Genomic DNA, 14,839 nt, shown 5'->3' with positions numbered 1-14,839 from the left:
AGCTCACTTTAGAGCAATACCCGTTCCCAAAGCTAACAACATATTATTCCTATTAAAACTATATTCATTTTAGAGTTACTTGTCTTAGCTCTCAACTTGCTTTTATAGGAATAATGTTTTTGTTCCTGAGGTCCAGAAATTTATGTTCAAGTTTTCAAATGCTGCCTTATAATTGCTCTGAACAATAATCAGAAAGAATATATTCTAAATACATGTTTGAATACTATATATGTATGTTTGAATACTATATAGAAACGGTTATACAATATATACACTCTCCTAAGGCAAATATTTAAAAAATAATATGCTATCTTAATATTTTCTTTGTATATATTTAATGGGTATGCTATTAAATGGAAGAGATTTTGTACATTTAACATATTTAATGTTATATATGCATAAGCTAATATTTACTTGTAGTATATTACACACACAAATATTAGTCACTTCAATGGGCTTTGGATCAAGTCTATTGTGAGATGAACAAGGCTTTGATCCTTCAAAAATTTACATGCTTAGGTTTATTAAAACGAGTAGTCTCTCTCTGAATAAGCATTACTATACACCTGGAATTGTGTTCACAGGATGGGAAGTCCTAATCTATTTACACAAGTTAATACAAACTCATTAAAGGGTGACCACCATACATTCATTTTCAGATCGCAGAAGGACCTTGGAAGCGACATTCAACACTTAGGACACCTGTACATGTGCAGCGAGGCTGCTCTGAGGTGCTGTAATTACTGCTCTCCAATAGACTCCAGTGTCATGTGTATCAGCATCCCCGCACTGAAAAATGGTGGCAGGGGCACTTTAACTAGAGCTCATTTAGTGAGCTTTAGTTAAAGTGCCCCTGCTGCCATTTTTATCATGGGGACGCCAATACACAAGATACTTTGGCAGCTTTAATTACAGCGGCTCTAGGAACCTCTCTAATTAAAGCACACCCCCCTCCCCCCGAAGCATGTGTATAAACACCCTTAAATTTTGGAATTCGCTTACCTTATAGGACGTGTTATCTGTTTCAGGGTTTTCCACCTGCACCACAATGTATGCATGCAGGAAATTTGAAGCAATCATGTCTGGGACAAATGGAGTGTTTTCTTCTTGAAATATGATTGCCACTATGTCATTCCCAATGTGTCTCTTCCTCTGCAGCTGAATGGAGAATGGGAATATTTGGTACTTTAAACTTAGCAAATAGAAACAAATAATGACTAGGTATGATTAGTTACTTAATCCAAAATGTTCAACTTTGGAAACTTAAGTATCCAAAATTAAAGCTAAAGGCAGGGTTAGTTCCCTGAACTCGTTAGGCTGGATAAACTAGATATGCTGTCACTCAAACAGAAGTTCTGTGCTAGATGAAGAAATACACTGGATGCGGTTCCTCAGCCTGTGATGAAGGTCAGGCTAAATTAGCAAAACGATTCAAACAAAACTCAAACACTTATGCAAAAAACAGAGATGAACTCATGAAATGTTTCAGGATCATTGCAGGTGCATAGAAATATCCTAGCCAGCTCCAATTTAAACTTGCATTCAATTCTAACATTCAGCTTTTATTCCTTTTTAAAGATTTCTCTCTAAAACATATTCAGCAGTCTCTTACCTGCTGTGTATCTCCTTCAGTAAAGGGCAGCTTTGTAGAGACATGAAACATTATCTCTCTGTCCCTGAAGACAGTGTACACGGATTCGGCACCCGTCTGCCCATGTGTTACATCCAAACCTCCTCGGAAACTAGAAACAAACGGACATGATGAGAACTGAAGCAATCCTAACTGAATATTCACTAAAAGCTACAGCTGGTTATCAAGTTACCCAATAACACAGAAAACTAATTAATTTAACCGTAAGGAGTAGCTAGTTAATGGAAGAGAGAACTAATTCTTATCCATATATTTGCATTCAGTATTATTATTGGCAGTTGGGGTTAAGTTATATATTAGCAACACTTTCAGTTGCCTAAGGTGCAGGAAATGAAATCATTGTATATGTGTGTGTGTGTGTGTGTGTGTGTGTGTGTGTGTGTGTGTACCTATATATACACATATAGGTGTATGTATAGATATATAGATGTGCGTGTGTGTGTATATATATATATATGTATGTCTATATATTTATATATATGAAAATGATGCTAATATAAAGATGTTTTATATATAGATATAGATATATAGATATCTATATAGATATAACAACCAAGTCCATACACACACACATCTTATATGCACACATATATTAAATACACACACAAACTAGCTGAACATTTCAATCCCATAAACAGCATTTCCATCTCTAATCATCGACAGACTCTGGAAGCCCAAAAGAGTGTGACTGCGGAGGGCACAAGACAATGAATCAGAAGGTTTCAGAAATAAAAAAAAAACCAACATTATTTCAAAGTTATTTGTGAAAGCTGCTGAAAGTTTGGTTGGGTTAAGACCCCGTGGGCTAAGCAAGTCGTCAGTCTTTTTCCTCACACCCCAGCCAGAGAAGTAATAAAATTCAGTTCTTGTAACTTAATGAAGACACCTGCCCCCCCCACCCGCCCCCAGTAGATAGACTGAGACCCACCAACCTCATTTCATCTGTGCCCTCAGAGAATAAAAACTTCTGGACATCATCTATGAGAAGCCTCACCCTGCGATCCCTCGGCACACAAACACCTCCCACTGCAACAAACAGGAGAGCTTGCAGGGTCTGGCTTCATGCTACCTTCATCCTTCATCATGGACCTCTAGGGAAGTTTGACCTCCCAAGCAAGCTCAGGCTTGCTCAAATTTGCACCCAACAAGCCGTGGTTAAACGGGGAAGCTTCGACAGCATTTCTATAAGGCAGCTCAGTGGGATCCTCCTTCCCCAGACATGCCCTCATGACAAGCTATTGCAGCTCCAACTACCAGGGGATTTTTCTGTACTTTGTGTCTCCTATGCGACGTTCCAGCAGTGCTGAAGTGCTGAGGATCTGATGCCATGAATCAGTACCATTGGAACAAATTCTGGCAATATCCAGGAGACCACTCTGGGCATGTGTCTATATGAGTTTGTTTTATTTAGGACTGAAAATAAACCAGATTGTCTCAAAACCACAGAAAAACACATTCTTTTTTTTTTTTTTTGGCAGGTCTGTTCCATTGAGTAACTCCCCAGGTTTGGAAAAACAAGCCAAAGCCAGATTTGTTTCTCATTTACACAGCTCAGCCCAGCAACAAAATGACTCTTGCTTTCACACAGTGAATATTTTTACACTTTAAGTAATCTCTTGTTAACTTCATTTGTAAAACAGTCTCTTTTATGTTTTTTTTACTGACCCTTTAAAGTCCTGGAGGGTTATGGTATCGCCTAACAAACTCAAAAAGTTCTTGAATGCTGGGCTCTCTTCATTGTTCCCAAACAACTCTTCCTCTAAGGTCTGCAAAATACATCAATATGTGATGTTTAACAAATCGCAGCCTGCTTTTTCACCCTGAGATGCAGAAGCCACACTTTAAAGGCACGTTAAAATGAAAGAGCAAAAAAAGTGTCTGAAATATCGGCAGTCAGACCTTTATTGTTCATGCTGGCCTCCTTGCTTCTGATCTAGCTCCATTGGACTGTCAACATAAATCAGTGTTTGGGGACCTGAAATAATACCCCTTGAATTTGAGCAGCCCCAAAGTTGGGGTGTGGGAAAGGAGTGCTCAAAACCTGACACCGGTAATGATCTTCATGACTTCTGAACTCTGGAGTGTCTCTGGGTATGACTTTTAGTAGCTCCAGTGTCACCCTTGGAAATGCATGTTTCTCATTCCCCCCGCCAATAGCTGGAGATTAAATAGAAAGGTACTGGTGCCCCTGCCCCTGTGTAGAGAGGATACTGTCTATTCAAACTAGGAAAGGATGGAAACTTAAAAAAGAAAAACTAACACGAACTCGAGCTAGTAACATCATTAAACTTGAATTTTACTGCTCATGAAAGGCCCACAAACTATCTTTTTTGGCAACCTTTGATCATCTTTGAAGCTTAAAGAAGAATGGCTTGAAAATAAGGTATACAGCCCAAGGGTATCTATGGAAAATGCTGCTGCCCAAGGGCAGAATAATCTTTTATCCCTTTGTCAAATCCAACGGAACAAACATTTTTAGGCGCCTGTCTCAGAAAATAAGTATGCTAAATAAAAAACACGGGAAATGTCAATAACCAAATGGCAGGTTGGTTTTTTGACATTGTTTCCATCTTTCTTACTGCAGCAAAGTCAAAAAAATGAATCATCCTGCACATCAGGTTGATTCAAGCAGTCAGCTCTGATGGGTGCCTATGGACTCCGATTCATCTTATACTTTCTGAAAAGAAGAAAAAAACCCCATAAAGAGTCGGCTCTCCGGTTTCCAGCAATCAGTCACATCAACAGTGCTTACTGGTGCTGTATGTGTGGTCTGCTTCTCCATCATAATGAAAGCTTCTTGGCTAGCGTTATGCAGTTTAGGAAGTGGGCAACAGAGGGCAACTGCAGGGGTGGCCAAGGGAAGTCCACTCAAGTGTGGTGGAAGATTGCGATTGACAATCAGACATTTCTACAATCCCTCCTCGGCCTTTCCCATCACTAAAATAAAGCTACCTCTGCTATGGAACATGACAGCTGGTTTTTTTGCCGCATGGTGGTATTATTACTGCACCATGGTTTCAGACAACAAGTGAGTAGGGGATGTTTCCATTTGATCCTGCTGAGGGATTCTTCAATTTAAAATATTGCCTTTGCATTTTCAACCTCATCTACCCCTTTCCTTACACCCACCTCTGCTGTGATGCCCACAGATGACTCCCATTTGGCAAGCAGCAAGCTGAGACTTTCATTTTTCTATCGGATGCTATTTATGTTGTAACTTCATCCTCCCAACCCTGTCTCTTTCCATTGGCCTCTCTGTTCATGTGTCACATACCTAGCACACAAGTTGTCTGGGGCAAGGACCAAACGCTTTGCAACTGGCCTCTAGAGTGTTTAACGCAATGTGGCACTTATCCCGGACTGAGTCTCCTAGATGGCGCGGCACTTCAAACAATATCGAATATTTGCAATAGAAAAGTTTACAATAGTCCTAGGCTCCAATAAAGTCTTAATAAAAGTTCCTGCAGGCAACTGTGGAAGGACTGAAAAAGCTCTTGGGAGAAAGTATGGCTAATACCAAATCCAAATTAATACTTCATTAAAAAAATCAGAATCTTAATCAACTTGCTATTGGTATATTTTGAAACAAAGAGACCTTCATTAAGTTCTTTGCATTAGTTATTCTGTACAAAATAAGATGCAATGCAGAAAGATAATTAGGATGCCTCTCAGAATAATCTCTGTTAAATTATAAGGTTCATCTGTGTCTGTCTTTTGTACCCAAAACTCCTAGGCTAATGAAAGCATTTTCAGTGAACACACTGCTTGACTATCTAAACACACATTTGATTAAAAATACATGGTTGCTAAAGTGTGGTTTCAGGTTAGCTTATTTGCAGGGCTTGATTTGCATATTCATTTTTTCAATCATATTATTTATTAACAAGCAAGAAATATTTGCAAGTAATAAGAAACATTTTATAGGAAAGAAAACACCATAATGCAGTATGTCACACACAACAAAATTAACCACGAGCCCCATTTTCAGAAGTGCTTATTGTCTTGAATTGCTTATGGAAATCAGTCCCTATAGTAACTTGCTGGGATGTGCTAAATAATAATACCCTGCGGTTTCTTACCTGCTTGAATTTTTGATAGATAACACCAAACTTAAACGTATTATTGACTTCATGTTCATCATACGACACTATCATCTGAGATGCCTGGAATAAAACAGAGGTTGAAATGATTTCGACCTGTACGTCATAATCAAAGCATTACCAGGAAAAACGATGGTGTCTTTGAGAAGCACCACGTCTGAACAAAATGGCAAGGCTGTATTGGCAGGGTAGATCAGGCTTCCATCCGCACACAGCTCCAAATCCTTATTACTCATTTAGGAAGTACCATGCATGTTCATGGCTCAGTACAGTGAAAAGACAGGCTCAGACAGATTAGAAGTCATTGCCCCAAATGGCTTACAATCATAAGGCACTAGGAAGGACAAAGAAGACATAAAAAGAATGACTAGGGTGTACAGGAGGAAGGTGAGGCCATTAAGGAAGAATGCTTCATGAAATTAGGGTCTTTTCCAGTAGTTTTTAAAAAAAGAAAATGGAGGGAGTTTAGTCTGTTTTAGAAACAAGGCCATCGGGACCATGGAAGTAAAAGGCCTGGAAATGCGTGTGGCTGAAAAAGACCAAGGCGGGAGGGAGGTGTATAAAAGGGGTGGGTTCAAAGGAATAGGATGGGATACAGCTTGCAGAAGGATAAAATGAAGCTGTACGCAAGGCCAACGCCAGGGAAAACTCTGACAGCCTGGAACATCTGGGAGCTAATAAACCAATGGGGGAGGCGAACATGAAGGGACAGATGCAGTTCGACTAGTACAGGAAGGAAAACCAAAATGAAATTTGCACAGAATTATAGGCCAAAATCTCAACAGTGCCCACAGTTTCTTAATGGATAGTTTTAAATGCATTCCCCAGCCAGCCTCCCCTGAGGTTGACTCCACCTTGACTTCAGTAGAGTCTTTTGATGCTCACCAGCTATGGTGCCCGACTCACAAAAGGCGTGGAGAACCCAGAGCTCACACAGTCTTAAAATGAGTCAGGGTACAACTTCCCCACAGCTTGAAGTTACTTCTGGCTAAAGCACTCAGGGGAACCTCATTAATGGCCATATTTAGAACACCTTTCTTTAAAAGGGATCCATTTATGTATTTCAAATGAATGTAAGTTAATAGGCGAGCAGCTGTCAAAGCCATTTTTCATATTAAAGTATGCAACAGACATTCTCAAATTTCCAAATGACTAGTCAGTAGCATTCTGAATAATAAAAAAAAAAAAAAATGACAGAATAAAATCATATTGACCTTGGTTCACATCAAAAGGTAGCGAAAGTGCCTTATAAATGTACTGTCTCTCCAGCATAAAAGATGCTTGAAAAATTATGAGTGCGCTTTTGTGTCCCAATAAAAGGTTTCTCTGGCAGCACAACGGCATCGATCCAAGAGTTCTGAAGCTTTGATCAAGGAAACAAACTAGATCCAGGTGCCAGATCACTTCTGAAGTGCTTATTTTGGCCTATCTCATATCTGCCCCACCTTCTGCGAGCAGACACTGAGCTGGTATAAATTGTCACAGCTCTACGGAGCGATGACAATTCTACTCTGCCTATGGATGTGCCCACCCCACCCCACACGCCCTCCACTTCTCAATCTGCAATGCAATTATCTAGTTGAACTGAGCCTGCGTGTGGATTGACGCAGCCCATTTATTCATATTTTATACCACCTAAACCTAGAAAAGGGTAGCTACCCATATAATCTGCCTGTTGGTGGGCCAGACCCTCAGCAGAGCTCACTTAGCACAGATAAGGACCCATGTCTGTGTTTCTCCTCCCTCTCATGGTTGCGAGACTTAAAATAGTAAGAGCTCTCTTCATCTATCAGCTAGTAGAGTTACTCCTTTAGCCTAAGCAGAAGCAGTTTAGGCCAGTAGTACCGATAGTCTTCAGGTTCAAATTCTGTCAAGGCTCCATGTGGAGCAAAGACTGTACCTTTGGAAAACCATATTAATGTGGACCTCCTAATCTGGACTGTGACTTTCCAGCGACCTCAAGTAAATGAGAATTTGCTGTCTAACTCCTCTACCCTTAAGAACCCTTACATTGTAGAAGAACAGCCATTATGGGCCCTGACCCCTCTTCTGGGCCAGTTGAGACCTCCACCCGCACTATAGTCTCAATCCCTAAACCACTAGCCTTGCTTACCCCAGCTCAGCGTCTCAGTATTAATCAGGAGCCTTGCTACAGCCCTGCTGCTCAGGAGCAATTCCCTCCAAGGCTCTCCAGGCTAGACGGCCTGCTCCGCTCAAGCCCGGACTTATACTCCACTAGCCCAGTCCCTTTAGGACTCATGGTTCCTAATTGCCCCCTGCCACACCTACAGGCTGCTTCTCACCCAGTCTGCCAGCTCTTATAGTAGGAGCACCAAGCCTCCTGCTACAATGCCCCATCCCAAAGCAGAACAAACTACCTGCCCAGGCATTTTTATAACTGTTAAGTCATTTCAAGGGTCACGCCTCCTCTCATGCACAACCATAAATTTGCCCTCATGCGTGTGACCAGAATTGGATCCTCAGATAGGCACAATGGCTGAAGTGTTTTATTGCTGCTGGGGTTTTGGGAGTGTTTTTTGTGGGCCTCCTCAGCCAATAAATTTCAGAATTTGACCTTAAATCTCTAGAGCTGCAGCGTCTTCACTAGAGGTGTTTCAGAGCTGCAGAGTCATCACTAAACCTGACTGCTTCAGAGAGGTTCATGTGACCATTTACTATACTTTTAAGCCTTGGGAGATGGGATTCTCAAACCAAAGAATGTGTGTTTTCACTTCAGCTTCAAGCAACCCTACACGTTTTAGGGTGAGACCAGCTTAGGTTCACTTATCCCTTACATATCAGGTGAAACCCGTAAGTTCCAGATCATTTTCTCACAAAAGACGAACTGGCCCTCAGTTTGCTCAAATTAGCAGAGAATCTTAATAAAATCTCAATGAACTTTTCAAGAGGAGGGTTTAGGAAGATGGAGCTTTTCATGGAATCCCAAACTGTGCTAATCTCCATGTTATCAGGATTACTGCTTTGGGCACACAGCCATGACTGGTGTGTCATAGTGACCAAAGCTCTTTAAACTGTCCAATGTGTATGCATTAATGCCAGAGTCCTACCAAAAATGACCTACTGACTACATAAGAAATTTGGATGGTTTGACTCTAAATAACAAACTTCAGAAAGCAGAACCCCCCCCCCCCCCCACACACACACACACACACCAATTTACGAGCCGCTGTTCACCCTAAAACACAGAGAAATTGGGGAATAGTCTCCTCTCTAATTTCTAGGGAGCTCAGTGATATCATGGCCCTCACTTGAGTAGATCCAACATTATTCTAAGTTTGAAACAACTGGCATACAATGCACAGAATTGGTTCATTATGGTAATCTGTCTATTTTGGGGATTTCCAAGATTGTATACTGATTTATCCAATTAAAAATAGAATCTTAAAAGCTGCAGCTATACATGGTTCAGAAAAAACTTCCTTAAAGATCCACAGCCAGACAAAACCAGCATTCGCTTCCATGGCCCATATAAGGGAGCCCTTTGTGTCAGGGGACACTGACACCTGTCATATCATAGGGTACTCATCTTTTGTGATCTTGATTCAGGTGAGATGACTGAGGCCAGGGAATAAAGTTCAGTGTTTTATTCTTCCTGAGTGTCACACCCATTAATAAGGGTGCATGATATGGTGCATCATATATATTCCCATATCATGCACCCTTATTAAACTCTCCTCAGCGCTGCATCAGGAGTTAAGAAATTTGCAGGGAGGAGAGGGGAAACCCAAGGAAAAAGGTTACTTCCCACCATTATTCATGCAGCTAACTTCCCAGTTAATACACCTTCCCATTTTGCACATGAAAATAAGCACACAAATTAAGTGTGCAATTGCACAAGCAGTTTTGAAAGTCAAACTAACTAGCCATTCTTCACCAAAATACTTTATGCTCTTGATCCTTACCTTGGGATACAGCACTGGGTTAAATTTCAGTCCGGAGGCATCATCACAGAAAGCCTGTCATGAAGACAAAAAGACTTGACATGAGGAAGCTGGACAGGTTTCACAGAAGCAGTTGGATCCTTTCTACCCTTCAACAGGGCTAAGGACATATACACACACACACAATTCCCTGAGGGCTCAGCTTCTCCAGCATACAGGCAAAACTGATTCTGATGTGAACAGCAGACCCCACCAGTATTCCCCTCTCCTTATGTATGTGGTACTGCAATCGGGGGAAATATTTAGTCCAAAGTAAATTCAAAGTCAAGACATTAATATAAGGAGCCAAACTCTGTCCTACGATGCATGCATCATTCTCACAGCTTCTTCCCTAAATAGAATTCAAGTTATTTTGGAAATTGGACAGGTGAAGACTATACACAGCCCTTGCCTTTTTACACTCAAGGGATGGCACAAAACAGAGCGATGAAAATAATGATTCATTAACATTTAACTACCACATATATAGAATTTTACTTCTGTATCCATTCACTGTTCCCCACTTTTCACCCAGCTTTGTGTGTGCACAACCACAAACCAATGAAGGAGAAGAAAGATTTGTTGCTTGTAAAGGGTAAATCACACGCACAACAGAAGAACCCGTTGGACCTTAGGACTCCAGTACCAGCTGCTTAGTTGCAAGTGTCTCTTTGAAAAAAATGTTATCAAAGTAGTGGGCATGGGTGGTAGTGTTACGTGTTTGTACTTGACAGCACACAACAGGTTTGCTTTTCTGGCAATCATGAATAATGTAAAACATGGGGTAGCTATCTCTATCAATCCTTGTACAAGCTCTGTAGGTCTCTCTTCCTTTTGAAGTGGAAATTGTTTGCCACAATTGATGTAAGGATGCTGTTGTGGTTCGTTGGTTAGTACCGGCAATTCATGTGGCTTCTGCACCAAGCAAGTCTGTGTGCCACTGATTTTGGTAACCAATCACAGAGCTCAACAACTACACTCATGAATAGTGACTAAGGGCAGCCAACAGTTTGCCAGCAACCTACAGACTGATTTTTTTTTTTTTAAATCACAAAGCATCCAAACAAATGGGCAAAAATCACAGTCTGTCCTCACACTACACGTGATCCAGATGAAGCACAAAAATGGCTCAATTGACTGCATGGCAATTTGTTTCCCTCCATAGCTAGAGCAAGAACTGAAATAAAGCTGTATGATGATCACAACAAATTGTTCCCTGCAGGAAAGGATGCAGTGTGCAGGCAAATTAAAACAGTGCTTTTTGGTGCTTGTCACACAGAGTGTGTACATATGGCACATGTGTATGTGTGCATGTGTGGCCATGCATATTGCTACCCAGATGCTGTGAGCCTAACACCTAAAATACTGGAAAAAGCTTTCACAAGCTTTTCTTTATGGATATACATTATTTTAGAGCTGCCTCCACCCTGAATTCATTTTATGGCTCTCTCTCCTCTCTGGCTCTCATGTGTAACATGCAATAACAACCACCAATAATACCTCATGCAGCGCTCCTATAGCACAACTCAAAGGTCTCAAAGATCGCTGAGATTTACAATCATTAGTCTATACTGCAATCACCCGAATCAAGAGGGAAGGTTTAACAGAGAGGTACCTGAGCGAGTTTTAAGCTACCCACAGAGGTTAACATGAAGCTAATTTTTCCTGTTTCTCATGACAAACCGCAGCCTGTGTTGAGCTCTGTGATGCCCTGGCTGGACCGTTACTACTATTCAAAAGGCAGCCAATATACATGCAGCACAGGTCTCATACTGCAATCATTGTAACTACACTGTAGATGTACCCTATGGCTCATGCTGCTCCTCAGAGGTATATATTATATTCACCCCACTTTAGAGATGGGAAAACTGAGCCACAAAGCAGTTTAGTGACATGCCCAATGCCCCACAGTCAATTAACAGAGCCAGGGATTGGATCCTACAACCTGGATATTGTTCTCTGCTCTAGATATTTAAGAATCCTACCTCCTGTGCCCAAGAGAGAGGATATAGCAGCACGGGATTTGCATTTGCTAAACTTTTCATGGTGCATCTGTCAATTCCATATCTAGCAAACCGTGTCTCTAAAGTCAATACCTTACCTTTGCAATCTGTGGGATACTGGGAAGCTTGCTAAGTCCTGCCAGGGGGATACGTTCATGTAAGGTTTTCACTTTGGACCTAAGGAAAAGAGCAGCACAGACAGCATGAGATAAGTTATGACATACATTGATCGGTTATTGGTGCTTCTGTGCATACTAATAATGACCATGTTTGCAACGTACTCTAAAAAGCACAGCAGGAAACTCTTCCAGATGTTTGGAAATGATACTCTGCTGAATTTCCTGGGCATGGCTAGTAACCGATGCCTCAATTTCTTTCCTATCCCTGCAGTTTTGTTATGTTAAAATATTCATATTTTGAGAGAGGGAGGGAATGAGAAAGTAATTCAGACGCATCAGGTCTCATCAGTTTACAGAAAGGATGGTGCTAAATAAGATTGATATTATCCAATATACTTACAGAGATTTTTATATTCAGTTTCAGAGGGCTTAGCTATAGATCAAAGTCTACTGCTCACAGTAGAGCAAACAAGATATTGTATTCCCAATCCAGAGATAGTAAAATACTTGTTTTCTTACCATCTCCTCCATGTAACCCCCAATGGGTACCCAGCCCCTATGCATCTTTAGAGTGATAAAACACATCAAAGAGCATTTGAAGAGACATTTTTGTTTAACCTCCCGGGTTTTTTCCCCCATCGTACCTGAGAATAATCCTTAAATATTCAGTGCCATCTGCCTCTTCACACTTAATAGAAAGGATCAGATTTCCTAGGCTGCTGGCTGTACAATAGAAATTTAAATGATCCTAAAAATAGAAGAGATGTGTTAACAGTGTGATAAGGCAGCCCACTAATGGCAACAACATCTATCCCTGCTACCCAGAATGCTACTTAGACGCTGGCCCGTATGCCAAGAGGGAACAGATGACTCATTCCCGTTTTAAGATATTCTCCAGGACCTCACTTGCAAATGCTATGCATCTCCATCCATTGGGAATCTGAAAGGGCTGATTTATTTTTTCTGCCTGTAGACTTTAATATTCTCCTCTTGGTCCGTTCACCGGGACAAAGCGCATTACAATAAGGCGACCGACAAAAGTAAATAAGGCTTTTTCCCGCAGCATAAAGCAATAGAAGGGTTGAGAATGCCAACTGCCAGGAGATCAGCGAAAGGTTCAGATTTCAAAGAAATTATCATTCATCCAATGTCCGTGTGAAATGTCTGAGTTGGAAATCCAGAGCCAAACAGCTCCTGCTGTTCGCTCCCCACCACAAAAAAAAAGAGGAAAATTTGGATCTGCATCCAAATGTTGTGGTGTGGGACCATGGCTAAATTTTAATTTGATTATCACTATATTTCAGCATTGTGATAAATGAGGTTATAATTAGGGGACTAGTGACAAGCTTTACCAGAGGTTTGTCTGGGTCTCCCAATGCATCACTATTTTCATTCGAATTGCTCCTTGAAATCTCACAGCTTTCAAGTGAAAAAGTACTGAGTGAAGACAGGAACAGGATTTCTAATCACTGCCATCATGTGACCACAAATATATAAACATAAGCAGGGCAGGGTAGCACCTTAGAGACAAATTAGTTCAAGGAGTCAAAAGCTTTCATAGGTGATATTTCGGATATTATGAAAGGACTTCCAACCAGAAGCAAATTTAAATGCAACGGATAGGGGAGGGGGCACTCATAGCTATCATCTAGGTAAGCACAAATTATGAGACTAGGCTTAACAAAAGAGCTAAATGAGATTCCACTCCCACCTTCATCAAAGAGGGTTTCAAAAATTTGAAGAAAAAAAAATAATCAAACATTTTCAAACAACTTCCCTAATTAGATCTCCTAACGAACACCTGTGCATCACAGCCACTAGACACGGACGCTGAGAAATACAGGCACTTCTTATCCACTGACCTTCCCTAGAAAGTGTTTCCTGTATGCTCTGGCTTCACCTTTGCATTCCAGCTTATAGCCATACGTGCTCGGGCTGAGGTTTTCCTCTTCCTCTTCGCAGATGCTGCTATCCGAGGAGGTGGGCGTGCTGAGATTCTCTGGGTCTTCAATCCAGTACCCCCCAAATTGGGGCAGAATAATCAAAGGATAAGGGCTTCCTTTCTCTAGTATCTGAAAAGGATTTTTGATACGGTGCAGTAAGGACACAGCGCAGTGCAAAGGGAACAGGATGAGTTGGGGTCTCAACCCATGCAGGCTGAGAAAAATGGGAGTCTTGCTTCAATCCGGTTGGGCTCAGACCCTCAGCATCTCCTGCAGGTCTGAGGAACCAAGTATTTAAAAAATTACAATCAAGTGCTCCCCACCCCGTGAAATTATGGGACTGGCTTAAAAAATCATTAAATTGTTGAAAAATATATTTGGGGCTCTTTTTATTTGCTTTCTGGCTTTCCAGCTTTTAAGATTCTCTTGAGTCATATTTTCAAGCTTTTTCTTCTTTTTTTTTTTCTTCTTTTTTTACAAGGGCTGAAAAGCTTTTCATTTTAATGAAAGCTGAGATTCACACACAATCAAGTGCCTCCAGGATCTGAAGTTTTAAGACGCATCTAGCATCATAAGGGCTCATGGTTATATCAAGAGGAAGATTCTTATAGCACGATAGCTAGGAAATAATCATGCGTGTCCCAATCACTTCCAAATAAGCGGACTGGCAATTAACCGATCTGCATACGGCTAAATCCTGGCACCTTCCATGCAGCATTTACCCACTCCTTACTCAAGAAAAACTCATTAGTTGTAAATCCAGACCCTGAAAAGGAGCCAAATTTCCTCTATTTCAGAATAGCAGAAGTCAGGCTCATTTGCAACTGATCTGGGCCCTTAGCGTGTATCGCAAGATTTCTTTGCTTCGAATATGAGAAAGGAGCGGTCCGAGGGGTCAGTTCTTAAGAAAGTGAAGCTCATATAACTAGCCCCACGCTTGTCAAACCAGCCGGGCGCAGTCTCCCAATCACTCGCAAGCCTAAGCTGGTATTTCTGTCGCTGCCTCTAAAGAATAGCAGTGCTATACCAGGGACTGGGACAATGTCCAGCTCAATGTCCAACAAGAACAGCACCGGTCTAAC

The 14,839-nt window shown here is 41.2% G+C and overlaps 1 protein-coding gene across 10 annotated transcripts in view; it reads right to left on the bottom strand.

Moving 5' to 3' along the window:
- The window catches only part of RAP1GAP2 (RAP1 GTPase activating protein 2), a 318,047-nt gene that overhangs the window by 27,163 nt on the left and 276,045 nt on the right, over positions 1 to 14,839 (bottom strand). For all 10 annotated transcript variants that reach the window (XM_025210745.1, XM_025210753.1, XM_006016109.3 and 7 more), the window contains 8 exons: positions 13,677 to 13,886; positions 12,459 to 12,562; positions 11,794 to 11,872; positions 9,675 to 9,728; positions 5,731 to 5,814; positions 3,317 to 3,417; positions 1,613 to 1,742; positions 1,003 to 1,158 (listed from right to left, as the gene is read on the bottom strand). In XM_025210745.1, the coding sequence (XP_025066530.1) occupies positions 1,003 to 1,158; positions 1,613 to 1,742; positions 3,317 to 3,417; positions 5,731 to 5,814; positions 9,675 to 9,728; positions 11,794 to 11,872; positions 12,459 to 12,562; positions 13,677 to 13,886 (918 nt within the window). The remainder of the gene's footprint in view (positions 1 to 1,002; positions 1,159 to 1,612; positions 1,743 to 3,316; positions 3,418 to 5,730; positions 5,815 to 9,674; positions 9,729 to 11,793; positions 11,873 to 12,458; positions 12,563 to 13,676; positions 13,887 to 14,839) is intronic.

The sequence above is a fragment of the Alligator sinensis genome, unplaced genomic scaffold, assembly GCF_000455745.1.
Source record: "Alligator sinensis unplaced genomic scaffold, ASM45574v1 scaffold118_1, whole genome shotgun sequence".
NCBI classification, from domain to species: domain Eukaryota; kingdom Metazoa; phylum Chordata; order Crocodylia; family Alligatoridae; genus Alligator; species Alligator sinensis.
This window is presented reverse-complemented; position numbering and strand designations above follow the sequence as displayed.